The 25,370-nt window shown below is 45.6% G+C and overlaps 8 protein-coding genes across 8 annotated transcripts; 4 read left to right on the top strand and 4 right to left on the bottom strand.

The window, feature by feature from the left end:
• Positions 1 to 83: 83 nt before the first annotated feature.
• Positions 84 to 2,847, bottom strand: EDB93DRAFT_281910 (WD40-repeat-containing domain protein). Its single transcript, XM_041455957.1, has 7 exons — positions 2,552 to 2,847; positions 2,352 to 2,496; positions 2,267 to 2,293; positions 2,094 to 2,214; positions 1,940 to 2,043; positions 622 to 1,891; positions 84 to 569 (listed from the first exon to the last, which is right to left on the bottom strand). The coding sequence occupies exons 1-7, from the start codon at positions 2,711 to 2,713 to the stop codon at positions 200 to 202; spliced, it is 2,199 nt and encodes a 732-aa protein (XP_041313090.1). The 5' UTR covers positions 2,714 to 2,847; the 3' UTR covers positions 84 to 199.
• Positions 2,842 to 5,821, bottom strand: EDB93DRAFT_1115197 (nucleoporin complex subunit 54-domain-containing protein). The gene is made up of 7 exons (XM_041448272.1): positions 5,615 to 5,821; positions 4,736 to 5,555; positions 3,872 to 4,327; positions 3,707 to 3,822; positions 3,563 to 3,656; positions 3,131 to 3,508; positions 2,842 to 3,077 (listed from the first exon to the last, which is right to left on the bottom strand). The coding sequence occupies exons 2-7, from the start codon at positions 5,534 to 5,536 to the stop codon at positions 2,982 to 2,984; spliced, it is 1,941 nt and encodes a 646-aa protein (XP_041313089.1). The 5' UTR covers positions 5,537 to 5,555; positions 5,615 to 5,821; the 3' UTR covers positions 2,842 to 2,981.
• Positions 5,822 to 6,885, bottom strand: EDB93DRAFT_1115192 (60s ribosomal protein l27). The gene is made up of 5 exons (XM_041448271.1): positions 6,791 to 6,885; positions 6,722 to 6,738; positions 6,475 to 6,666; positions 6,231 to 6,416; positions 5,822 to 6,177 (listed from the first exon to the last, which is right to left on the bottom strand). The coding sequence occupies exons 1-5, from the start codon at positions 6,798 to 6,800 to the stop codon at positions 6,172 to 6,174; spliced, it is 411 nt and encodes a 136-aa protein (XP_041313088.1). The 5' UTR covers positions 6,801 to 6,885; the 3' UTR covers positions 5,822 to 6,171.
• Positions 6,886 to 6,941: 56 nt separating this feature from the next.
• EDB93DRAFT_281768 (uncharacterized protein) lies at positions 6,942 to 8,035 on the top strand. Its single transcript, XM_041455956.1, has 3 exons — positions 6,942 to 7,352; positions 7,408 to 7,663; positions 7,719 to 8,035. Exons 1-2 carry the CDS (start codon positions 7,095 to 7,097, stop codon positions 7,657 to 7,659), a joined length of 510 nt encoding a protein of 169 aa, XP_041313087.1. The 5' UTR covers positions 6,942 to 7,094; the 3' UTR covers positions 7,660 to 7,663; positions 7,719 to 8,035.
• A 3,363-nt stretch (positions 8,036 to 11,398) lies between these two features.
• Positions 11,399 to 11,888, top strand: EDB93DRAFT_1274962 (uncharacterized protein; the record flags this gene model as incomplete). The annotated part of the gene is made up of 4 exons (XM_041454392.1): positions 11,399 to 11,473; positions 11,520 to 11,554; positions 11,613 to 11,633; positions 11,690 to 11,888. Exons 1-4 carry the CDS (start codon positions 11,426 to 11,428, stop codon positions 11,886 to 11,888), a joined length of 303 nt encoding a protein of 100 aa, XP_041313086.1. The 5' UTR covers positions 11,399 to 11,425.
• Positions 11,889 to 14,141: 2,253 nt separating this feature from the next.
• On the bottom strand, positions 14,142 to 14,300 carry EDB93DRAFT_1052088 (uncharacterized protein; the record flags this gene model as incomplete). The annotated part of the gene is made up of 1 exon (XM_041444695.1): positions 14,142 to 14,300. A coding segment is annotated over one exon (159 nt), but the record flags the coding sequence as incomplete, so codon positions are not given.
• An 8,894-nt stretch (positions 14,301 to 23,194) lies between these two features.
• EDB93DRAFT_1099729 (uncharacterized protein) lies at positions 23,195 to 24,201 on the top strand (the record flags this gene model as incomplete). The annotated part of the gene is made up of 4 exons (XM_041446943.1): positions 23,195 to 23,360; positions 23,412 to 23,543; positions 23,673 to 23,698; positions 23,773 to 24,201. 4 exons carry the CDS (start codon positions 23,195 to 23,197, stop codon positions 24,199 to 24,201), a joined length of 753 nt encoding a protein of 250 aa, XP_041313084.1.
• Positions 24,202 to 24,420: 219 nt separating this feature from the next.
• On the top strand, positions 24,421 to 25,254 carry EDB93DRAFT_1245153 (uncharacterized protein; the record flags this gene model as incomplete). The annotated part of the gene is made up of 1 exon (XM_041452285.1): positions 24,421 to 25,254. The coding sequence occupies one exon, from the start codon at positions 24,421 to 24,423 to the stop codon at positions 25,252 to 25,254; it is 834 nt and encodes a 277-aa protein (XP_041313083.1).
• Positions 25,255 to 25,370: the final 116 nt, after the last annotated feature.

The raw sequence follows: 25,370 nt of genomic DNA, 5'->3' as shown, positions 1-25,370 counted from the left end.
ACTTTGATCTCTACATTCATCATTATCATCATCACGCACATCGAATTCTCAATACATGGTCTGATTGTAGAAGCGTGAATACTCCGTAAAAGCCCAAATGAGGAGGACATAGTGAACAAGACAAAAAATCACTAAAAAAATCATAATGTATCATAGACTCGTTAAAAATCGCACAATATCGAGGGACGCAAATCATCCTTCATGAATCAATATCCCCAACCTTCGTCAACACTAAACGGCGTTTTTTCTTTGGGGGCTGTGCCAACTTCGCGGGTGTGATGTCTGGTGCACTCCTGCCCGCAGGGGCATTGTCGTCAATACTAGTAGCAGGCGTGAGAGGCGGCTCGTTCCTCTTTGCAGGAACGGTAGGCGTCGCAATAGCAGCTAGCGGAACTGAGGAAGACGAGGGCGTTGTCGTGTATGTGAGGGGCACGAAGTTGTGTTGCGCGATGAACTGAAGTTGTAATGCATGTTGTTGAGTGTGATGCGCAGGTAAAATTTCATCAAAGATCACAATCGTACAGTATCCATCTCGCGATGAGAGGATAAGGCACTGTCCGTCAGGAGACCTATTGAATGATTCAACACAGATACCAGCAGCCAGAAATAGCCATCACATACCACGATGCATCCGTAAATTCATCATAGTGCAACTTCGTGAGCATGCAAACAGGTCCAGATTGTTGGGTATCATAGATGGCAACGGCATCCATAGTCAGAACTGCGTAAAGCATGCGATAAGGCAGCGCAAACATGGAGCCAGTGTTGGGTGGAGCGATCGCCGGGGTAGAGGGTTTCGATGGTGATGGCGTAGAAGGCTTCAGCGATGGAGGCATAACTAATTCGGGAGCCACAACATGAGATGTAGGCGCTTCGACATGTAGAAGTATATTCCTTTCCACCTTTGGAGAGTGCGCAAATACGTCCTTGTGAGTTGCAGGTATCACAGAAGGCCCAGCAATATCAATAGAAATCGACCCATCCCTGCCTTTTTCCAGAGTTCCTATATTGGGTTCGTTATGCCCCTCTGCACCAATGACATCTTGTCTCAATTCATAAAGCACAGGGGAGAACTTGACAGCTACGCTGGCTTTCTTATGTCCTGGTAACTGAGCTATAGGAGGACGAGCAAAGTTCGCCCTTGAGTAAATGAACACCGACGATGCTGACGAAGGGTTGGTTTCGCTCGTGGTAATCGCAAGTTTGGATTTACGTCCGCGAGTAGGAGTTTCCTCAACCTTGGGCTTGTTGGTGATAATGCTGGGGTCCTCAAATTGCCCTGCAGGCGTCAGCAAGAGGCCCCCATCTGGACTGAACGTTAAGCGGCGGAAGAAGTTCGAAAAACTTTCATCTCCATAGAGTTTGATAGTTGACCATGCGGGCGAAGGAAGCGCGCGGATTGCAGGAAGGGGTGGCATAGGAGACGGGGATCTCCCATATCGTGTATATTGCCCAGGAGAGCCGGGGGCATTGGATCCGCTGAATGAGGACCGTCTCGAAGAAGATCTCTCAATCGGCGGAGGAGGGAACATCGATGTGGATGGAGTACTGACTACTGATGCAGTCGGTGTTGGAGGAGCGTAGTTGCCAGAGAAAAGAACATCATCTTTGTGCTGGTCGCTGACAGTAGACTCTATGTCACTAACAGCAGACTCGTGTCTGTAGGATCTGGAACGGCTGTGCGAACTAGGGGTGCGGCTGTGGTTGTGAGTGTAGGACATTCTTGTATTCTTGCCCACGGCATGGGCTTCGAATGTGCCCTGCTTGGTCGAGATCTGATACACGTGCATCGAACGGTCACTGCTCTGTGTGGCGATGTATTCGTTGAGCGGGTCCCATGCTACGCCTTGGACATAGTGGTTGTGCTCAGCGATCTCGCAGAGGCATTTTCCTAAGCCAATGAGCCTGTATTCCTCACAAAAATGCCGCAAAAACCCACCATCACTGGAAGAGAACACCCTTGCGCAGTTGTCCGTACTGCCGGCTAAAATGTATTCCCCAGTTGGACTCCACGCTAGGTCATACACCTGCATAGGCGTGCACCTGTCCAGTATTTTATTCTAACTGGATCTCAAACTGCTCATGAAAGTTACCTGAATGTCGTGCGCGGCTTCCAGTACTCCTTTTCATATTGCAATTCGTCCGCAGTCAAATCACTGCCATATGTGGCGGTCTGCGGCGTGCTTGAAGGTGCCCAGATGATGATCATGCCGTCTTCCAATGAATTCGCGTCAAATAGGATCAGCCAAATATTTGAGATTCATACCATCTCCGGCGGAGGCAATGAACTCCCCTAAAATCGCGTTAATAAAGTGGCCAGGGCTGACGAGGCGCGTGCGCAAAACGCGTACCGTTAGGGGAAAATCGGACGACGTTTACAGCAGCCGAGTGTCTGCTAAGTGTTGCAAGATATTCAACCCGAGCAGGGCGTGGTGCAGCGCCATCTGCACCTTCTGCAAGAGACGACGGAAGGATGTTCGGGTGCACCATCCATATCTTTTCCAGCCCACCTTGGTCAGCGCGCTGGATATGCTATTATAGGTCCACTCACTCTGACGTGGTTATCCTCGCCTCCTGTAGCCAGCCTATAGGACTGCGCAGCAAAATTCTTCTCCTGGGTTGGACGTGCTTTTTTGAATGGAACAGGTTGAAAGTCGCAAGTGGATATGGGCTTGGAATCATGCCATCGAATCTCGAGGGTGCGGTAACGCATTTTTGAATGTAATACTGAGCAAGGATTATGGTAGCTAGTAGAATGAAGGATGGGCCTGAGCGCTACAAGAGGTGGAACATTCGTTCAGAACTGACAGTGCTAGTTATACGGATCGGAATCAAAGGCTCCTTATGTACAAAACAGACCCAGGTGTGGCCGACTCGCACGCTCATGATCGATTGTTGTCTACCTACAATCTATTGAATTACAAAAATAATGACAAGTTCATCATTCACAATAACAAAGCAGCGTGCTCGAGCGAGTCTGTTTAGCTCTCTCTTCCATATATCACTTCCAGATCCTTCAGATCATGTTGCAACACCTTCGTCAAGTGCTGTAGACCAGCTTGCTGATTGGACAAGATCTGCAACGTGCATGTCAGAGTCAGATCTCGGAGTTTACAAATAAAACACCCACCTGAGCGATTTGCTTTAGGCCCTCCTCATCGACGACTGTCCATTCAGAGGTACCATCGAGCCCCACTCTTCTGCCTCTCTCGCGGGCAGCGTTGATAGCCCCTACGAGCGCCCACAGCTCATTCAGCTTTCCTCGCATCTTACTCATCCCACCCGGTCTTCTTATTTCTTCTTCAATCTCTTCTAGCACTAGACGCAGCGCTTCTTCTTCGGGGCGTATCGCTGTAGACCGGACAGTAGGTAGCATCAGATGCATGTGCTGGATCAGGCACAGCAGGCGGTGTTGGGTTTGTGATTGGATTGACTTTGCGCGCTGTAATCGTGATGCATTACTATCGTTATGTCTAGCGGACAACGATTCCAGTCGTTTTTTGAGCTCCTAAAACACCAATGAGTAAGAAAGTTTTCTACAATGTAAGAGATAGCCACAAACCATCAAAGCTTTTTGCTGTTCCGTGGCTTGCTTCATTTGTCCGTCTACGCGCTGACGCAAATCGTCAAAGCCAACTGCCAGAACAGGTACCATACTGAAGAGATAACATAGGCACACGGAGTGGCAGACGGTCATTGAGCTTACCAACTAGGATCGGGATTATCGTGCACCGCGCGTTGCCAAAGCGCCTCATTTGTAGCATTCGCAGGCCTGCCGAAAGCGCTCACTTGGGTCGGTGGAACGAGATTATAGAAATAATGCTGTTCGATGGATAAGTCCAAGATAAACTATAAACTGTATGAGACCAACCTGAAAGCGACATGCTGGCGAAGAAGGATCCCAAGCCTGTACAATTGCTTGTATTTTCTGCTCGAGCGCTGCATATTGTGACTGATGATCCTGTTGTTGTGCAGGTGCAGCACTTCGCGATGCGAGAAGTGAATTGGATAGTGGAAGACCTAGCGTGCTCCCGAAAAGCCCTCCAGTAGTTGTACTGGGCGCAGGCTGATTCACTGAGCCAAACAGGGATCCAGCCAGTTTCTGTTGGGATTGGCCGAATAGCGAGGGGGTAGCAATAGGTTGCATGGATTGGGATTGACCAAATAGAGTTGGAGTGGTCGAGGAGGGGGCCGGAGCAGTACCAAAGATGCTCGCTGGATTTTTATTTCCAAACAACGGGTTGGAGTTCGTTGTGGTACTGCCAAAGAGGCCTCCTCCAGTAGCTGGAGCTTGGGCTGTTGTGCTACCAAATAGCCCTCCCGATGTTGGCGCTTGCGTACTGGTAGCACCAAAAAGGCTTCCGCCAGCACTTGGCTGGGTCGTTGACGTTCCAAAAAGCCCGCCAGCACCGGTAGCAGGCTGTGTTGTCGTAGTACTTCCGAAGAGACTGCCACTCTGTGGTTGCTGCTGCTGCTGCTGGGTCGTGGTACCTCCGAAGAGACCCCCAGCCTGCTGCGGTTGTTGCGGCTGCTGCTGTTGGGTAGCTGCATTGCCAAACAAGCTTCCAGTAGCTTGAGGTTGAGTTGTTGTATTACCAAACAGACTTGTTCCTGTAGGTTGTGCTTGAGTGGTCGTACTCCCAAACACATTGCCCGTAGCGGGCTGCTGTGTAGTTGTCGTGTTACCAAATAGACTACCAGTTGCAGGCTGCTGCTGAGTACTCCCTCCGGACGCTGGCGCTTGGGAGCTGGTACCACCAAATAAGTTTCCACCTGTGCTCGGCTGAGTAGTCGACGTTCCAAACAGCCCGCCAGCACCGGTAGCAGGCTGTTGGGTCGGAGCACCTCCAAAGAGACCACTGCTCTGTGGTTGCTGCTGCTGGGTCGTGGTGCCTCCGAAGAGACTCCCACCTTGCTGTGGTTGTTGTGGCTGCTGCTGCTGACTACCCGCAGCTCCAAACAAGTTCCCAGTAGGTTGAGTCAATGTGTTCCCGAACAAACTTGTTCCTGCAGGTTGTGTCTGCGTCTGCGTGTTCGAGTTCGTACTCCCAAACAGACCACCTGTAGCAGGCTGCTGGGTTGTATTGGCTGTGGTATTACCAAATAAACCGCTGGCTGCAGGTTGCTGAGTATTCCCAGATGAACCAGCTGCAGGTTGCTGTTGTGGCTGAGCGCTGGTATTCTCAGACGAGCCAGTACCTGCAGGCTGTTGTGGCATCGTAGTATTTCCAAACAAGCTCCCGCTAACCGCACCTGCAGTAGTGCTCGTCGCCGTACTAGGCGTTCCGAAGAGAGTTGTACCGGATGTAGATGGTTGTGTGGCGGTATTACCGAAGATGCTGCCGCCCGTTGCCTGTCCAGGCTGCTGTTGGGAGTTCGTGTTACCGAAGATGCCTGTGGTTTGGGCACCAATTGTCTGCCCCGGCTGCTGCTGGGTATTTGTGGTACTCGTTGTCTGCCCAGGCTGTTGTTGGGCGTTCGCAGTACCGAAGATATTTGTTGAGGGTTGCGTTGCGGTACCACCAAAGAGTGACATTTTGCAACCTTTTTATGAGCTATAAAGGAAGTAGTTCGAGGTCGAGTATTCGAGAGATCGAAGCCGCTGCGGACTCACCTTGCTCCTGATACAACTCGATCAAACCCACGATGTTGGCAGAGCGAAACAATGGTACACAATTTGGAACAAAGACGAAGACTGAGAATTCTCGTAATTGTGAGGAGAAGAAAAACTGAAACAAGTGCAATACTACAAGTGGTGGACAAAGCCACGGTACTACTAGTATTCACGATCAGTTCTTGGACTCAGCTGGCCTCAACCTTGCCTCGATCATCAAATGAACTGGTATGATTCCACTACGAATACTAGTAAAAGGCTCGAGACTTGGATGCACTGGTGTTATATTGCTGCACTCCGAGTCAATGGTCTGATCACAAAACTCAAAATGAATCTATAATACAAAAGCTGCTCGGCAGGGAGACCATGATTAAATGATTAGCGACTTGCATGACTCGCGCCTGAAATTACAGCAGTCACACTGGCATACCATCACGTCCGCAGTAGAAATATCATGCAATGGTGCATAAAAAGCATGCGTCATGTAGGGACATATGTGGTGTACATGTAGTTTTGATAAGTCGTCTCCCAAGCACCACAGATATAAAAAGGAGCGATCAGAACTATATCGCAGACAATCAGCTTGAAACGGAGGGAGCATCACGAATAAACATACACGAAGTGCCTGGAAGAACCACTTGTTCTTTCCAGTCTGGTAACGCTCCTCGAACAACTTTTTGATGGTCTTCCGTGCATCCTCCCGTTGTGACGGCTCCTTGAAGTGTTCAGCAGCCACAGAGTTCTTCAAGCCCTCCAACTCCAAAGCGTAACGTGTGGGGAATAGATGCGAATAGTTAATCACCTAGGACATACGGTAAATGTTGGTTCGTATCTCCATGTCGCAAACCATGTGTATTTACCTTAATGAAAGGCTTAACGCGGCTTCTCCGTTGCAGTTTCTTAGCACCCATAGTCCGCGTAACTTTTCGCGGGTAGCGCTCGATGCCGGCAACGATGGCGTGGGGGTATGGTCGCTCCTTGGTTCCCTCATCGAGCTGTTTGATAACAACAACCTTCTTGCCTGCCTGGCGGCCCTGTAGGACAATGGCGACCTAGACAACAAGGTTAGAATTGTAGTGACATTGATCACACATAGAATGGAAGCACTTTTCCGGGCTTGTAAACTGATATCAAATGGTCAGCCCTTGGACACTTATAAACAATATGCATTCCGACCTTTGGGCATCTTGACGTTGGGCGGCGCAGTGAGGATTGACTTTGCTGAATAGATTTAGTCCAGGGCAAGCCATCCGGAGATACCCGAATGCTACTATATAGTTTCAATTTACAAGGTTACGGTCTCACTGGAATTTAATTAATAGTTGTTCTTTGTTTCTCCTAGCTGCCAATTGTTCCAACATTGTTCGCCGCTGTGCGGCTTCCACAAATATCACATTCGAGACATTTATAACATGTGTAAACGTTGGAATTTTAATCTGACAAGAATCTTGTACCCTTACATGACCGTGCAGTAGCAATCATGTTCGTGACGCTCTGCATACTTTATCACGCGCTCGCCTACTCCCTTGCTCATCTATGGACTTTTCTCTCTCCTTTGAGGTCAATTTTGAGTTGTGTCATCGATGCTACAACATACTACCCAACCACGGGGCGAAACATCATCATCGACATCATCATGATCACCTCCACACTTCTTGTTTGGTCAACCGTCATAGGATGTATACTACTGCGCAAAGACGATCCTGCAAAGCGCGCACCATCATACGCACTACCACCTGTAAACTTATCTTCTTAGATCGTTCCTGGGCCTCGTTTCTGATTGGCGTTTTCAGCATGTTTCCTTGAATCAAGCAAATGAGAGCATGGTGAACGCACTGAAAGCAGTACAAAAGGCGAGGGACGACTTTAAAGAGATGGAAGACACATCGGCCACCACAGTAGAGGCGTTGTGGCCCTTAAGGCAGGCCGGGAAGGATATGCGCGAAATTCATCAGGTGCTTGTGGAGATGTCGGAGATATTCGATCAACAAGCAGAACGACAATTGTCCCGCACTTTCTCCATCAATTCAGGTGGAGCGAGATAAATTTGTTAGTTATCCGCTCACTCGCATTTTTATTAGTACTGACAGGTTCCTATATCAAGCAGATAAGATTTGACTGCTGAGTGGGCAGTTCCTTGTATGTATACGACACAAACGTGTGTATAGCACACACTTGTTTCAACTCAATTTGACATTGCAGTGGGTCTCAAACTAGACGCCTATGTGAATCGGCACGATGCTTCTGGAATCTTGTGGTGCAACATTTCCATCAAATCTTCACGGACCAACGTTGCCCAATAATCCGTCGTATTATAGAACGAACAGAAGAGGTCTTCCTCGATTTATAGTTTGCCTAGCCCGGTATCCAGCCCTTGCAGCGTACCTCTACGTGACAGTGAGTCATCAAGTCGTAAAATAACAAGAGAACCCATTTCGCCAAAACTATCACCGCAAAACCTAGAGGATTATATTGCCGCGTGGTACGAAATGAATCACCTCGTCGGGGCTTGGCTCACTGCACACCGTGGTGAGAACGCGGTCTCGCATGGCGTGCCCGGTCATTAAAGGCCTGCTGTGCGCGGCGAGGGAAGACTCATAGGTTGAATAGTTGTACATCGGATATACACAGCTGGGTGTAGTCCCGTGAGCAGCATGCCACCTTCTGCGGCCAGCCTACATCCTCTAGGCAACACATATTTTGCGACATTAGCGATTCAGCTCAAACGCATTGCCCCTCACAATGACCTGGATATATCTCGTACTCACAACCACCTACATAATGTGCCCAGCCCACGTTAAGGTGCCAGCATTCAACGGGGTACATGAGATTTTTTTGGGCAATAATGACGCGGCACCACTGGAATTGTCAGGACTAGTCAATAAATTTCAGTATAACCATATTGCATTATCTTGGATGAGTTGTAACTTGTGCTAAATCCGATTGATGACAGAAGCAATGGCGGTAGTTAACGCACGATCATGATGGCTGAAAGAATTTCACATTGGCATGACTCGGACGAGGGGAAATAACGACATGGATGCTGCAGTGGCTGCGGGAAGACGACGAGTTAACAGCGGGCCAGATGGCTTTAGGAATTTCAACAGCGACGTCGTCGATGTTGTCGAATTTCTCCGAATGAATGTTGCATCTTCGATGGCCAATTCTCGCGAGGATCTTGGTTCTGGTGGTCATCGACAGGGTAATCAGGATTCAAAATCTTCATCCCGCCCAACATGATATGGTTATCATTGCCTAAGCCCAAGAATGACCGGGACCGGTGATCCTTGGCTTGGAAATGATATTACTTTTGCACAAGTCTTTCGATGCTACACTTTCCACAGGCTCGTGATCAACCTGGCGTATACTAGTATTACCACGGATGCACAAGCTGCGTCAATAAATTCTCACCAACTCATAGTCAGACTGAACCGTTACGAGTCTAACACTTTCCAGTTGTGCGTGCACGTGATTTACATAATTAATTCGGACTCTGAGCTCGCTCGATGGTCCTTCCTCTAATTCTGAGCTTGCATCATTACTAGTAACATCAGCTTTGTCATTTACATAAACAAAAATTCGACCAGTTCTTGCGAGCTGTCATCAACTGGCTTCAATTTCCAAGGTAATATCTCACTCTACGCAAGATTGCCAACGGACTGGCTTCAGTTTCCAAGGTAATATCTCACTCTACGCAAGATTGCCAACAGACTCGCTTCATAGGGTAGGTTTTATGTGGCAACCTGCTGGCATGGCAGACACCATCTGCTCAATATGAATTTCAGGTGGATAAATTCTCGCTATATTTAAATGAAGAAGAATACTTGACACATCAAAACAAGGCGATTTCCTACCATCAACACCGTCTTGCAGAGATTTATTTGATCTCATACCAAATCCTCGAAAAAATGCGTCTTTCCTTTGTCCTCGCCGCTGTTGTTGCTTTGACAGCATCAATGTCTGCCAATGGGGCTGCAGACTGTCCTTTTTTTTGCGGACATACTAGGGACTGCAGCGACTGCGGAGATGATGTACAGTGTGTGAGTGGTCTGTATCCTGGATCTATCCACATGACTTACCGGCATGATAGATAAATTGGTTTTGCGACTGGTGAGAACGCATGGCGTGCCCGGTCATTGGGGGCCTGTTGTGCGCGGCGAGGGAAGACTCATAGATTGAACAGTTGTACATCGGATTTGTGAAGATATCCACAGCTGGGTGTAGCCCCGTGAGCGGCATGTATCATAGTAAGAGATATTCTGGTGAAATATGTCAGCGAAGTGCAGAATAAATACTCACAGAGTAGTGCCCGCTCACCCCTTAAAGATGCAGAACTGTCATCAACGAGAGAACCTTTGTTGCGAGCTTCTGAGCCTGAATCCTTGACCAATTAACGGGCCACACAGCGCAAGTTTTAAAAAAGCAAACACAAAGGCAAGAGCGAATTAGGAAACTATGAGCCACAATCGAACTACAGACTAACGACTACAGTGATATAAGTAATCGAGCACGCCTCAAACTCGAGCTCGAGGCCCACCAACGAATGAGCTAAAAGCGAAAGCGGGGGAATCCAACCAAAACGGGACGAGGTTGCGCATCACGTGACCGGCATCGCCCGATAAGGCGCACCCAGGCGTAAATTCCGCCAGCTAAGTAGTATCATTGAATATTTTCAATGATTTCCCGAGTCAAGGGTCACCGGTCATTAATCATTCTTGGGATAACCATATTGAATGTTGGGCAGGATGAGTCCTGACTACCCTGTGAGTCCCTGTCGATAATCGCCAGAAGGCCCAGAACAAAGTTCCTTGCGAGATTCGGCCATCAACATTCATTTCGGAAAAATTCGACAACATGGACGACACAGGGTTAATGGCTTGGCGACGTTGCTGTCGATATTTCCAAAGTCATCTAGCCCGCTGTCATGCATATGTGAAAATCTTCCCGCGGCTGCTGCAACAGGATCCATGGTCCTCATGAACGTTGTTATCCAGCCCGACCTATGCTGCCGATAACACAAGCGGCTAAGTGGATTTTTGAAATTCTGGCCTATCGATTTGTAGATAATCATAGCTATGTCTTGAAATAAGTATGGGGTCGCAGGGAATCCCGCTCTTTCAAAACCGAACAGAGGCCACTTGATAAGATGGAAGGCTGCTCGACAACCTGTTCATGTGTCGCAAAAAAAAATGATCTCCCATGCCGGTAAGTCATGTGGATAGATCTAGGATACAGACCACCAATTAACTCACACACTGTATCTTATCTCCGCACCCTTTGCATTCACTAGAATGTCTGCAAAAAAAAGGACAGTTATCTTCAGCCCCATTGGTGATGTTGTGAAAGCAATAACAGCGGCGAGGACAAAGGAAAGACGCATTTTTTCGAGGATTTGGTATGAGATCAAATAAATCTCTGCAAGACGGTGTTGATGGTAGGAAATTGCCTTGTTTTGATGTGTCAAGTATTCTTCTTCATTTAAATATAGCGAGAATTTATCCACCTGAAATTCATATTGAGCAGATGGTGTCTGCCATGCCAGCAGGTTGCCACATAAAACCTACCCTATGAAGCGAGTCTGTTGGCAATCTTGCGTAGAGTGAGATATTACCTTGGAAATTGAAGCCAGTTAATGACAGCTAGCTGGATTTCTGTTTATGTAAATGATTAAGTTAGTAAGGCATCAGTAAATCACGAGTTCACTTCTTAACTACTTATGGCTAACTTTTTCGCACGACACAGTGGGACGTCATGTCAAGACAACAAAAGTGCGGACACCGTAATACTAGCATTTTGACTTTCATCATAGTTATGTCTTTTGTGGCTGGCTCTCTTGCTGGTGCACTTGTGATGGGTGGTGTAAGCATTGTCCAAAAAAATTAGGATTCGTCTGACTCTGACCCAGATTTACCATGGGTTCTCAAACTTGGTGCAAACCAGGTGAGCAACCATTCGTTGCAAGAACTCAAGACAAACCTGTTCATTGTTCATATCACAGGACTGCCCAGCATCACGCCGAGTTCGTCCATATCCCAGTTCTTTACTTCTATTAGTCCGACTAAGCATGTTACATAGTATCCATGCCCTCTCGGAGCGTATCGCTAATGCCTCGACTACAATTCCCTCTCCTCCGCCCGCATCGACCCGTATAAAACATCATGCGCTATTATCGCTCACTCAGTCCAAGTGGAACAAAGAGGTTGCTGGCTTGTTCGGAACTGCCTGGCGGTGGGAGCAGTGTGCAGTGGAACCAGTCCTTGCGAGCTGTCATTAACTGGTTTCAATTTCCAAGGTGATATCTCACTCTACGCAAGATTGCAAACAGACTCGCTTTATGGGGTAAGTTTATGTGGCGATCTGCTGGCATGGCAGACACCATCTGCTTGATATGAATTTCAGGTGGATAAATTCTCGCTATATTTAAATGAAGAAGAATACTTGACACATCAAAACAAGGCAATTTCCTACCATCAACACCGTCTTGCAGAGATTTATTTGATCTCATACCACATCCTCGAAAAAATGCATCTTTCCTTCATCAGGCAATCGACCTGAGAATGACATAGCTTTATCAAGCTTTGTCTAAAGTAAAATTGATATAATATCCATCATAATTGCACTCAGCTTTACAAATCTTTAAATAGTTAGACTACGCTGGGGAAAACCACCAAAGACACAATTATGACACATATTGCAAATATCTACCATCCTTCACAAAGTTATATAATGTCAGATAACTTCAAACAAAATTGACAAGAAATTACTAAAAAGTCTCAATCTTGATACTCATTTTATCATTTTATAAATAAATAAAATTTTTGATTGGCATTGGGGTATATACATGTAATACCAATACAGGAGAGTGTAGAGATATGATACAAAGAGAGAGATGTCAGTTACCTAACTCAAGAAGAGAGACATGGAGGACCACAGAGGATAAGGACCAGGGAGGGACCAGAGAGAACCAAGAAGGAACCAGGGAAGACCAAGGAGGGACCAGGAAGGACCAGGACCAGGGAGGAGCCAGGGAGAACCAAGGAGGGACCAGGAAGAACCAGGGAGGACCAGGACCAGGGAGGAACCAGGGAGAACCAAGGAGGGACCAGTAAGAACCATAGAGGGCCAGAGGTAACACCATGGAGGGAGAGAATAGATATTGGCTTGAAGAGCCAAAAGTGAGTGTGGTGAAACAAGAGAAGACAAGTGTCAAAGTTGATGAAAACTTTCAAACTCAGACTTACATAAGCATTTGTCATGTGACATGACCAGTGTAATATCATGCAAGTATTGGTAGTGGAGACCAATTGATAGAGAATTGTTGATACAATTGTAAGACTTGACATATCTACATCAGAATGTTGGTGTTCTTTCAATCAATTGTAAAACTTAATATTTCTAACATCAGAATGTCAGTTTTCTTGCAACCATCATTCTTTCAATAGCTATTTGTTGTACTTGTATCAAGCTTTATCTTTGTATATAATCTTATATAATTTAGTGGATTTTTGATCTAACTTTATGAATTATATCCAGTCATATCAATTTAGGGCCAATTTCCTGATGTTTGTCTTCGCCGCTGTTGTTGCTTTCACAACATCAATGTCTGCCAATGGGGCTGAAGATAACTGTCCTTCTTTTTGCAGACATTCTAGTGAATGCAAAGGGTGCGGAGATAAGATACAGTGTGTGAGTTAATCGGTGGTCTGTATCCTAGATCTATCCACATGACTTACCGGCATGGTAGATCATTTTTTTTTTGCGACACATGAACAGGTTGTCGAGTGACCTTCCATCTTATCAAGTGGCCTCTGTTCGGTTTTGAAAGAGCGGGATTCCCTGCGACCCTATACTTATTACAAGACACAGCTATCTACAAAACGATAGGCCGGAATTTCAAAAATCCACTTAGCCGCTTGTGTTAAATGGTTGTTATTGGAGCGAGACCAAACAGAAGCACTCATGCTAACTACCTTTGTACTTAAGTCATATCACAACTCATCAGTAAATCACTTGGTTCTGTACAGTGTGCCAGCCTGACAGCTTGGTCCCTATTGGCTAGCTCACCACAGTACCAATTCTTTCTGTGAGATTCTGTGCACACACTCTACAGACATCCAGAAAATGGCTCTGGTACAATCAAATAGCACTGTGCTCGCTGTTTGCCCATTCTAACACATATAACTCAGGTAGTGCTGCCTAACTCCGGTTCTTGGGCCAAATTTTCTGAACGCCAAACCGAAGCCGTTTGGTCGAACCCTGGACTGAACCAGGTTCGACCTACAGATGATGGGCCAGAGCTCCACCACACCATCCCCAACATTACGAACACCATGCGCAAACGCCCAGTGCATGTCAGCAACTGCTGACATGGCTCAGACGAGTGCGGACGACAGACGAGAGTAGGAGGCAAGAAGATGAGGAGATCTCGTGAAGGGTAAGTGGGCATTGGGAACTTGGCAGCATCAGGATGGTGCTCTAGGGTGAAATCCTCTCGTCCTCTCGTTTTATCTTCCTCAGAGATCTTAGTAAGGTCCTCGGGTGCTACCAGACCACAGTGAAGCCATGAGCCAAGACAGAGGAATGCACGGGTTGATGATGGAGACAAGCGGTTTCGAGTAAAGCGTAGAAGGTGCCAGCCTTGTGAAAATACATGTTCGACGAGGTAGCTATGGTGTGTAATACATAAGTTGTGATGCTAGTGAGAGCAATGGTGCATACCTACCAGGAATACAAGGACCCACACTAACGATTCGGCATCATGCCAGTACAAGTGTGTGACTTTGCCTTTGAGGCCAGCTTCATCGGGCGAAAGCCCGCAGGGCTTTTCTGGCCTGAAACTTGGGTCCGAACCTGGGCGTCGAAGTGAGCTGTGAGGGCGGGTGGGCCCCATCAGTCCACTAGTCGGTGATAGCAACGTCTAAGGGAGCGGCCACTATGCGTCAGACAAATGCTGCTGTAGCTGGTGCTAACGAGATGGGTTAGAAGTTGACCAGAATTCTGCGCATTTGTCGTGCACTCTAATCTGGGAGAGGCGGGTGGGTGGAAAAAGAGTGAGAACTAGATACAAGCTTATAGAGGATGCTGCGAGGTGGGCGGAAGCAAGAAGCACTGCGCCACCTCCCTTATTCATATGTAGACTAAGTTCTGGAAAACCAGTTGTCATGAAGGATGAAGTTAAAGACAAAGAACATATCAGCCCCCCATCCAGAGTTGAGTCTACATGCGCAATGTACCTAAATAATAGGGACGTTCAAAGTTGAGTTTCGAGGCCGTTTTCGAGGCCGTTTTCAATTCTGTTTTCGACAGTCTGCGGAAAACGACTTGGTTTCCGAGCGATGTATGGCACTAGTCGCTGTTGATCGCATCAGTGATCCGCAATATACACAATGTGTAGCTCACTCACTGGATTCATAGGACCCATGTCAGGCTTCAAAGTTTTTGTGGCGCTGTTAAGGTTTTACTACTACGATGTGAGTGAATGGTTGACTCGTATAGTACTAAAATGTTGGAAAATTCGAAAATCCATTTTAAGCCATCATAATGGATTGAAATAGACAAATTCGGCCGCACTATTTTAATCCTGATGTAATAAGAGAGTCGTATTACAATAAAATTATTATTATTATTATAATTCGATTTGTAACAATGCTGGCAATGGAAATTTTAATGAATAGCAATACCTTTGCACTCCCCGTCTGGAGCTTATTCAAACGTCATGGAGCTCATTATAATATCTGCTACAATAATCATTAAAATTGCATTTGCAAGTCCCATGAGACTTGTTGCAATACTCCAAATGCGATTGCAAGAAGATTGTAACTTATTCACAACTGGCAGTGTTCATAAATTGTATCATTGGACTGCTACTATCAATACAATATTATTCTATTAGTACTTGAAACAAGCTGTAGTCAAATGTCTAGATCAGCAGTAATATGTTATGAGGTTGCTGTGCAACCAGGATTCAGGGTGAAACCTGTGCCAGTAGTTGATTGAAAATTGAGCCAGCAGCCTGAGGGGCATGTCAAAATATGAAAAAAATGATTGCAAGTAAGGATAAACTTACCAAGACACTGCGAACGGTGGGCAATGACTTCGATCAGCATGGCTCGAGCTCAATGGAGGATCGACATGCTGCAAACAGCAGGAACAACTTGGATCAGCATGGCTATTGCTCGAATGAGGATTGACACACTCACTCTCTGTGAATGGTGGGCAACGACTTGGATCAGCATGGCTCGAATGAGGATCAATGCACTCACTCTCTGCGAATGGTGGGCAACGACTTGGATCAGCATGGCTGTTGCTCAAATGAGGATCGACACACTCACATCCTGCAAGCCCCTTCAGTGACAAATTCCGTATTATATGGGTCACCCGACCTACATAATATCCTGTATAAGATGGGCCAGCAGACTATGGGCCAATGTTATGTATATCCCCAATGTTGACGGATGGGCCAGGAGGGATATTATTTCTGATGGAGATGGGTGGGCCCATCTATGCTGATATTATATATATCCTCAAAGATGTCGGGTGGGCCAATGTAATGGTTTATTGTATAGATGGGTGGGCCGAGGTACAGGAAGTATTTTGTACACGGGTGGGCTGAGGGAGTGGTGGAATATGTATTATATAGACGGGTGGGCCGATGTAAGGGTTTATTGTATAGACAGGTGGGCCGACATACTGGAATTATTTTGTAGATGGATGGGCCGAGGGAGTGGTGAAATATTCATTATATAGACGGGTGGGCTGATGGAAGGGGATGTTATACAGATGGGTGGGCCGAGGTAGTGAGATATCTGTCTGACATTCATGGATTACCAAGTCCAAGATGCCCAAAAACCAAATCCCATTGTGCAACATCCATTCCGGACACCCGAACACCCCAAGCTCGAGACTGGAAACTGGAAACTTGTGAAAATGTGTGAAATTTCTATTTCCTTACACCAAACACATGAACACCTGAACACCCAAAGCCTGAAGCTTGAAAGTCCATTTATCAAATCACCAAGTGCTGAGTGCTGATAGACCCAAAGCCTGAGACCCAAAATCCGAAGCCCAGAACCCAAAAACATGTATGCAAAATGTCCATTTTTCATTCATTGCACAAATCACCGAGTGTCAAGTGGCAAAACCCAAAACTCGAGACTCAGTACACAAATCACCAAGTACCGAGTGCCGAGGGCCAAACCACAAAGTCCGAAACCTGAAAACATGTATATAACATATCCATTTTTCAGTCATTGCACAAATCACCGAGTGTCGAGTGACAAAACCCAAAACTTGAAACCCAGTATGCAACATGCCCATTTTTCATTTACATTAAACAAATAATCGAATGCCAAGTGCCAAGGCCCAAAGCCTGATGTCCGAAGCCTGAAACCCAAAAATATGTATACAGCATATCCATATTTCCCTCACTGCACCAATCACCGGGTGTCGAGTACCGAAACCCGAAACTTGACACCTGGTACACAAATCACCAAGTGCTGAGTGCTGAGGCCTGCGCCCCGATGTCCGAAGCCCAAAACCTGAAGCCTGAAACCTAAAAATATGTATATAACATATCAATATTTCACTCATTGCACAAATCACTGAGTGTCAAGTGCCAAAACCTGAAACTCAAAGCATGGTACAAAAATCATCAAGTGCCAAGTTGTGAGTGCCGAGGCCTGAACCCCAATGTCCGAAGCCCAAAACCTGAAGCCCAAAACCCGAAACTATGTATACAACATATCCATATTTCCCTCACTGCACAAATCACCGATTGTCGAGTCCAAAACCCGAAACTCAACACCCAGTACACAAATCACCAAGTGCCGAGTGCTGAGGCCTGAGCCCTGATATCCGAAGCCCGAAACCTGAAGCCTGAAACCCGAAAATATGTATATAACATATTAATATTTTACTCATTGCACAAATCACCAAGTGCCAAGTGCCAAGTGCCGAGGCCTGAGCCCCGATGTCCGAAGCCCGAAACTCGAAGCATGACACCCGAAAATATGTATATAACATATCCATATTTCCCTCACTGCACAAATCACCGAGTGTCGAGCACCGAAACCCGAAACTCGACACCCAGTATACAAATCACCAAGTGCCGAGTGCCGAGTGCTGAGGCCCAAAGCCTGATGTCCAAAGCCCGAAACCCAAAGCCTGAAACCCGAAAATATGTATCCAACATATCCATATTTCCCTCACTGCACCAATCACCGAGTGTCAAGTACCGAAACCTGAAACTCGACACCCGGTACACAAATCACCAAGTGCCGTGTGCCAAGGCCCGAGCCCCAATGTCCGAAGCCCAAAACCTGAAGCCTGGAACCCAAAAATATGTATATAACATATCAATATTTCACTCATTGCACAAATCACTGAGTGTCAAGTGCCAAAACCTGAAACTCAACACCCAGTACACAAATCACCAAGTGTTGAGTGCCAAGTGCCAAGGCCCAAAACCCGATGTCCGAAGCCCAAAACCTAAATCCTGAAACCCAAAAATATGTATATAACATATCAATATTTCACTCATTGCACAAATCACTGAGTGTCGAGTGCCAAAACCCGAAACTTGAGACCCGGTACACAAACCACCAAGTGCTGAGTGCTGAGTGCCAAGGCCCGACATCCAAAGCCTGAAACCCAAAGCCTGAAACCCAAAGATATGTATACAACATATCCATATTTCCCTCGCTGCACAAATCACCAACCGAAACCCGAAACTCAACACCCGGTACATGTGACTACAACTGGACATGAATTCTGTATTTGTATGTATTATCCATTGATGTAGGGTTCAAATAACTTGGGAATTGTATTGACTACCAAGTGTCGGGACTCGGGACTCGCTAGTCAATATAGGAAAATGATAATGAAAAAATGAAAATTGTTATTATGCTTAACTTTCTTAATGAAGGTTGTAGTCCGAGTCTATGTGAGTGTATTGGTGGTCCTACCAAGTATTGGTACTCAGTGTAGTGATGGTTGTGGTGCTGGGCTCAGAACCACTAATTTTTATACTCATGTCATTCTTGTCAATTGGGGATTATTTGAAGACTACGTTAAATGTTAGTCAGTGTCGAGTATGATAATGAATGTATAGTCATACCTCAGTCTGAGAACAAATAGACTGAGGTAGGATGATGCAGGTATGAGGATTATATATTTGTCTGGCATGTTAGCAATGATGTAAAGATGAGGCATGCATTTGTACATGTGTGCAGTAAGTGAGCATAAAGATAAAAGAATGAATATTAATAGTGAGACTTGCACATTATGTTGAGATATTCAACATGACAAGCCTGTGATGGGATCAGAGACCTGGAATAACACCCATATATGTCCATTATAATAGCCCTAATAGTTTAGAAAGATACATGAAGGATTGATGTAATGACAGGCATATGTGTGAAATGTGACAATAGACATATTTTTACAAAGTCGCATTTATAGATGATTCAGGCCAAGAGGCGTGCAAAAGGGAAATGCTGAACATACAGCCCACCATTAGATAAGCTTTTAAACCTTAATACACAGCTGCTTGAAGTTGCCAGCAGACCATTCTGAGTTCCTCGATAGTGGCATCAGAAGTTAGTAGAATCGTTCACTGAAGACCACGAGGGGGAGTTTTTGCTAGCGTAGAACACATCTTGATAGTTAAATTAATGAAAAATGCGTGTTAAAGGGTGCTGCTTACTAAATCCAGTATTTTGGATGTCATGTGTGAGAGCATGTGACTTCAATATCAAGTCACGTCTGATATCAATAATGCGTGTCTTATTACAACTCTTATGCCCTCTCTGTCCTGTCGACCCACCAACTCTCATTTGCAAAGACACACTTTTATTCATTATGTATTCTAACACTCATCCATCGCATGCAGGCCGGTTCCCATTAATTTACAACACTTCAGCTCCCAGCATCAGTAACAACTCACACGAAATTTTGCAACACGAATCAGATTACACCTCTTATAGCATTAATAATTCTGATTCATCTGGACATTTTTCTACAGGCCTGCAAAATGTACTCACATTGTTCATGCTTTACTTCAGCAGCCTACTAGTACCGCCTCACTTGCTTGATGTTCTCTTCATTCACATTCATTTTGTATCACTACTTTCTCGTATTGCTCATTATGTCTCTATTGCTTCAGAACAAATGCTCTCTATTAGTTCGTATGTGCTCTACAGCATGCACCGGAAGCTACAGTAGTTCTCGTTGTCGTGTACTTGTGCCATTCCCTTGCAATCAATCGTTAACATTAATATTGTTTTTGTCTTGTGCATCCGGATGAAAATGATCAAACGGTCACCATATATGGATATATTGGCATTACTGTCACTGTGACAGAGGGGTGGGGGGGGGGGGGGGCTTCTGAAGTTGCAAGAGGTGTATATCCTATATTGCAAATTCGCACACCTCTTGATTCAGGCCAAAGATTTCATTAAAAATATGTAGGATAGATTGTAAACTACCTAAGGAACCCATACTGCCTACTGCCTTGAGGGTAGGGGGTGGGTGGAAGGGATATAGTGAAAACATGAGTTGACTTAGCATTAAAGTCCTATTATTGCTTCACTGACCATTTTCGATGCTTTGGGTCTTTGAAGTTTCCCACACTCCATTTCTTATCTATTTCACTTCCTCAGTACTCAATTCTTGGCGGATTTGTCTGTAAATTTATGTCTATGATACTTAATATATTTTAAATGTACTCCAGGTTTCTGATCATGAAGATTCAATGTTTTGAAGGTATGGGCCCCTTATCAGGAGAAATGGCAAGTATGCACACTAGCTCACAAACTCCAGCCTATTGTGAGCTGATCTTGGTCATAAGAGGCAATAATATAAGATACGCTCATTATATATCAAAAGGTTGGATCATGGATGCAAGGGCAAGATACTGAAAATTGTGAAAAATGTCAAAAGTGCAATGGTCTATGCTTACATGTAATAACACTGTCTGTAATATTCAATAATGTGAAAACGAGTAAATATGCACCAGTGGGGATAGATACGACTAGACAGGACATAGGAAGGATGAGTCTGATGCAAAAACGTTGGGTCCGAAACTTTCAGGTCGGGGTCGGGCATTGGGATCAGGATTGGAATGTCAGGGATGCATCGGACAAATACTGTTTAATGTGAGTATCAAAAACACGGGTTTTGAGCCCAGTGCCGCGACTATCATTACACCAGGTACCAAGTATCAGAACCAAGTACTGAGTACCGAGTAATGAAATAACCAATTGACAAGAAAAGACTACCAATACACTCACCTTGACTTGGACTACAACTTTCATTTTTCATTCTCGCTGATGTTTCAGATTTCTTTAGCTTATATCTTGGTCAAATGATAACCGATGGACAAGAAAAGACTACCAATACACTCACCTAGACTTGGACAACAACTTCCATTTTTTCATTATCTTTGCCTATTGCACACTGGGTTTTGAGTTTCGGGTTTTGGCACTCAACACTCGGTGAATTGTGCAATGAGTAAAAAATGGAAATATTGCATACATGTTTTCAGGTTTCGGGCTTCGGAATTTGGGCTTCAGATGTCAGGTTTTGGGCCTTGGCACTTGGCACTCTGCACTTGGTGATTTGTGTACTGGGTCTCAAGTTTTGGGTTTTGGTACTCGACACTCAGTGAGTTGTGCAATGAGGAAAAAATGGATATGTTGCATACATATTATCAGGTTTCAGGCTTCGGGTTTTGGGCTTCGGACATCAGGTTTTGGGCCTTGGACATCAGAGCTCAGGCCTCAGCACTCAGCACTTGGTGATTTGTGTACCGGGTGTCAAGTTTTGGGTTTTGGTACTCGACACTCGGTGATTGGTGCAGTGAGGGAAATATAGATATGCTGTATACATATTTTTGGGTTTCGGGCTTCGGACATCAGGCTTTGGGCCTCGGCACTTGGCATTCGATTATTTGTTTAATGTAAATGAAAAATGGGCATGTTGCATACTGGGTTTCAAGTTTTGGGTTTTGGCACTCGACACTCGGTAATTTGTGCAATGACTGAAAAATGGATATGTTATATACATGTTTTCAGGTTTCGGACTTTGGGGTTCGGCCCTCAGCACTCGGTACTTGGTGATTTGTGTACTGGGTCTCGAGTTTTGGATTTCGGCACTTGACACTCAGTGATTTGTGCAATGAATGAAAAATGGACATTTTGCATACATGTTTTTGGGTTCTGGGCTTCGGATTTTGGGTCTCAGGCTTCAGGTTTATCAGCACTTGGCACTCGGTAATTTGATAAATGGACTTTCAAGTGCCAGGCTTTGGGTGTTCAGGTGTTCATGTGTTTGGTGTAAGGAAATAGAAATTTCACACATTTTCACAAGTTTCCAGTTTCTAGTCTCAAGCTTGGGGTATTCGGGTGTCCAGAATGGATGTTGCACAATGTGATTCGGTTTTTGGCATCTGGCACTCAGTAATCCGTGAAGGTCAGACAGATATCTCACTACCTCGGCCCACCCATCTATATTCCACCACTCCCTCGGCCCATCCATCTACAAAATAATTCCAGTATGTCGGCCCACCTGTCTATACAATAAACCCTTACATCGGCCCACCCGTGTACAAAATACTTCCTGTACCTCGGCCCACCCATCTATACAATAAACCATTACATTGGCCCACCTGACATCTTTGAGGATATATATAATATCAGCATAGATGGGCCCACCCGTCTCCATCGGAAATAATATCCCTCCTGGCCCATCCGTCAACATTGGGGATATACATAACATCAGCCCATAGTCCACTGGCCTGTCTTATATGGGATATTATGTAGGTCGGGTGACCTGTATAATATGGAAATATGTCACTGTAATATGTGCAAGTTGGATTGGATATGCGCCATCATGAACTCAGACACATCCTCTGAAGGATTGAGCGAGCCAGACTTGCAAGAGAGCTGACTTAGACTCGAAGTAGTGGAAAGGATTGCGTCTTCCAATGCATGATCAGCATCACAGTGATAAGGCATAGTGCTAAGATGACTGCTAGAGGTAAGTTCACACCATTTGAAAAAAGGCAGGCGTTCAATGAGGTTTTATACCAACTGTCGCAGTACGGCGACCCTGACACTATACTGTGGCCATAGAGCAAATTATGCAGCAGGTGGTAGTGCCCTATGGCACCATACCAAGTTTGGTATGTAATTGACAAGAAGACAGCGCGTGCAATCCTTTTGAAACTCTGGACATACCAAAAATGGAATAGTAATTTCATGAACATTAATATGAATTGTATCGTGAATACACATGTAATACAATTAGGTACCCTGGAGTTTTTGTAATTAGCATTACTACCCCCAGTTCTACCTGTGATTTATTAATACAAAGACTCATTATATCATGACCCATCAGTATAAGCAATCCCACTGCAACTCAATTGCTTTCTCGCTCGTCTGATGCACACATCTAATGACGAGTCTAGGCACATAGTATCTCAGAAATCAGCAAGGAAGTGTCCTTTCAAACTCCGATTGGCCTATTAAACAATGATTACCTATAGTAACACTCACGTAGCCCACAGTCGCTTGAAAACCACCCATGGAAAAAATGAACTTGAACTTAGCTGCTACTAGTACTTTCTGCGATGAAAAGCCAGCCATTCATTGCCCCTATCCTGCCATTCCTCAGGCCAGCTATGACCAGTCAAAGCTCTCTTCTCCTTCAAACTCGCCTCCAAGCTCTCCCCCATCAATTGGAATATTAGGTATGGATGACTCCCATATCATGGTGTTTTCTGGATAGACTCAAATATTAGAACTGGCAGAGCTCGGGAGTACTATGGTCTCAGAGGAGGACGGCAGCTTTCCTGTGACACCTGATTCCAAGCAATCTGGGGGTAAACACCGCCCCACTGCTGATATCTCTGAGTCTCACCACCATGAATCAGGTCATACTAGCAGCACTCCCGAATCAAAGAAACACATCAAACTCTACCATCCTTACCCCCCCCCCCCCCCCCCCGGTGGCTGTTGTCAGGAGACAGATGCCATGATCGTACTGAGCAGATCTTGCACAGACAGTCATACCACCAGTACTCGGAAGGTATGAGCATTGAGGTATGCTATGTATTGAACATATATAGTTCCTATATATAATTGTTACATCTGTCATAATAGGATCAGGAGGCGTTGTCGAGAGCTATAAAGGATATGAGCCTGCACACCTTCCACTGCGCTATTCACTACAAGGAGGTGGTCCGAGAAACTTTGCGCATGGAATACTTGTACAGGGGCTGGCTTCTTGAGACATCAAGAAGGTTGAACATCTTCAATGAGTCCTTACATCATGAAATGGAAATGGAGTTTTGGAAGGTGGATCAAGAATTGCAGTGGCTAGTGCATGTGCTTGTTGACCAAGGGGGATTGACACACACGACTAATGATGATGTCCAGTATGTTACTGCAGCTCGAGACAGCAGTGGGAAAGCTCTTGTTGATGCTGATGCTGAGATCGATATATTTAAACAATTTTCCATTGGAGATACGGATGATCGTGACAACAAATCGGAATTGGAAGCCACCCAGCGAGTTACTGCTGTGTTGTAGTTGTAGTAAGTCCCCCATGTACTATGATTAAGTCACCATTACTTATATCATTGACATATTTCCAGGAATGTATTATTTCCACTAGCCAATTTGAATAGGCCTCGTGCCTCGCTACTTTTGTTGTAATTTAGTTTGCCATTTCATAAATGGGGTGCTTCCTATCGCAGAACTGTTCTGACTTTGATCTCAAGTCCCATCTTTTACCACTGACCATCCATTATGATGTATCCTGCTGGCAATGCTAGCTATAGTGACTTCGAGCACACAGTGTTAGGGCACAGTATTGATTCTGAGAACATCAACTCACTCTTCTCCAATTCTCATAGACAACCTGAAGCTACTACTAGCCATCATTCATCTGACACACTCTCTGGCAGACTTGACCCCAGTGCACCAGCCGCTCAGATCCAGCTCAACTCCTTCAACATCCAGGGTCATCACATCTCAATGCAATGTCCAAATCAGTCTTCAGGCCAGCTTAACTTCCTCTCAAGTCATTCACCACTTCCATCTGGTCCGTCACGGTATCCAGGTGCAGCCGCCATGTGGCAAGCACCGATGTTTGCACCCTTTCCAACCTTTGGCGAAAGTCATCAAGGCGACGATTTGCCTCTGCCAATCTCATTTGATCATCCACTACCAGGTGCTGCTGCCATGCAGCAAGCACCGATGTTCACACCCTTTCCAACCTTCAGGGAAAGTCATCAAGGCGATGATTTACCTCGCCCAATCTCTTTTGATCATCCGCTACCAGGTGCTGCCGCCATGCGGCAAGCACCGATGTTCATGTGCCTTCCAACCTTCAATGAAAACTATCAAGGCCATCATTGGCCTTCATCAGTCCCATCTGGTCATGTGCCTCTGCCAATCCTCGACGATTACAATGGAACTTTGCTTCCACCATTCATAGTCCCATCCCAGGATCCCATCTGTTTGAATGATTTTGCATTGCTGCCATCAACACTTGCCGATTATCAGCACAATTTTCCTGTGTCACTCCTATCTATGGATGGTGTCACTGTGCTACCACCAGCAGCACCAGATTATATATGACCAAAACCCCTCACGGCGCTGAAACATACCTGTTCCCAAACTCAAAAATGCGATGGTCTGTGGCGGTTTGTCCCATGCTCAGGTCAGTGACAAAAACCATTTGGAACCTCCTCAGT

The sequence above is a fragment of the Suillus bovinus genome (assembly GCF_016758785.1).
Source record: "Suillus bovinus strain UH-Sbo-P2 chromosome Unknown EDB93scaffold_2, whole genome shotgun sequence".
Classification (NCBI taxonomy): domain Eukaryota; kingdom Fungi; phylum Basidiomycota; class Agaricomycetes; order Boletales; family Suillaceae; genus Suillus; species Suillus bovinus.
The sequence above is the reverse complement of the archived record's forward strand: the minus strand, read 5'-3'. Positions and strand labels throughout refer to the sequence as shown.

What these genes read in the sequence shown, in the direction of transcription:
- EDB93DRAFT_1115192 (XM_041448271.1), bottom strand. An exon ending in GCGTTAAGCCTTTCATTAAG is followed by an intron (nt 6,417 to 6,474) that starts GTAAATACACAT and finishes CGTATGTCCTAG; the next exon opens with GTGATTAACTATTCGCATCT.
- EDB93DRAFT_281910 (XM_041455957.1), bottom strand. Translation starts at nt 2,713, where the DNA reads ATGCGTTACCGCACCCTCGAGATTCGATGGCATGATTCCAAGCCCATA. An exon ending in CATTGCCTCCGCCGGAGATG is followed by an intron (nt 2,215 to 2,266) that starts GTATGAATCTCA and finishes ATTCATTGGAAG; the next exon opens with ACGGCATGATCATCATCTGG. An exon ending in AAGCCGCGCACGACATTCAG is followed by an intron (nt 2,044 to 2,093) that starts GTAACTTTCATG and finishes AATACTGGACAG; the next exon opens with GTGCACGCCTATGCAGGTGT.
- EDB93DRAFT_1115197 (XM_041448272.1), bottom strand. Translation starts at nt 5,536, where the DNA reads ATGTCACTCTTTGGTGGTACCGCAACGCAACCCTCAACAAATATCTTC. An exon ending in GATAATCCCGATCCTAGTTG is followed by an intron (nt 3,657 to 3,706) that starts GTAAGCTCAATG and finishes TTATCTCTTCAG; the next exon opens with TATGGTACCTGTTCTGGCAG. An exon ending in AACAGCAAAAAGCTTTGATG is followed by an intron (nt 3,509 to 3,562) that starts GTTTGTGGCTAT and finishes TTGGTGTTTTAG; the next exon opens with GAGCTCAAAAAACGACTGGA.
- EDB93DRAFT_281768 (XM_041455956.1), top strand. Translation starts at nt 7,095, where the DNA reads ATGTTCGTGACGCTCTGCATACTTTATCACGCGCTCGCCTACTCCCTT. An exon ending in CATCATACGCACTACCACCT is followed by an intron (nt 7,353 to 7,407) that starts GTAAACTTATCT and finishes TGGCGTTTTCAG; the next exon opens with CATGTTTCCTTGAATCAAGC.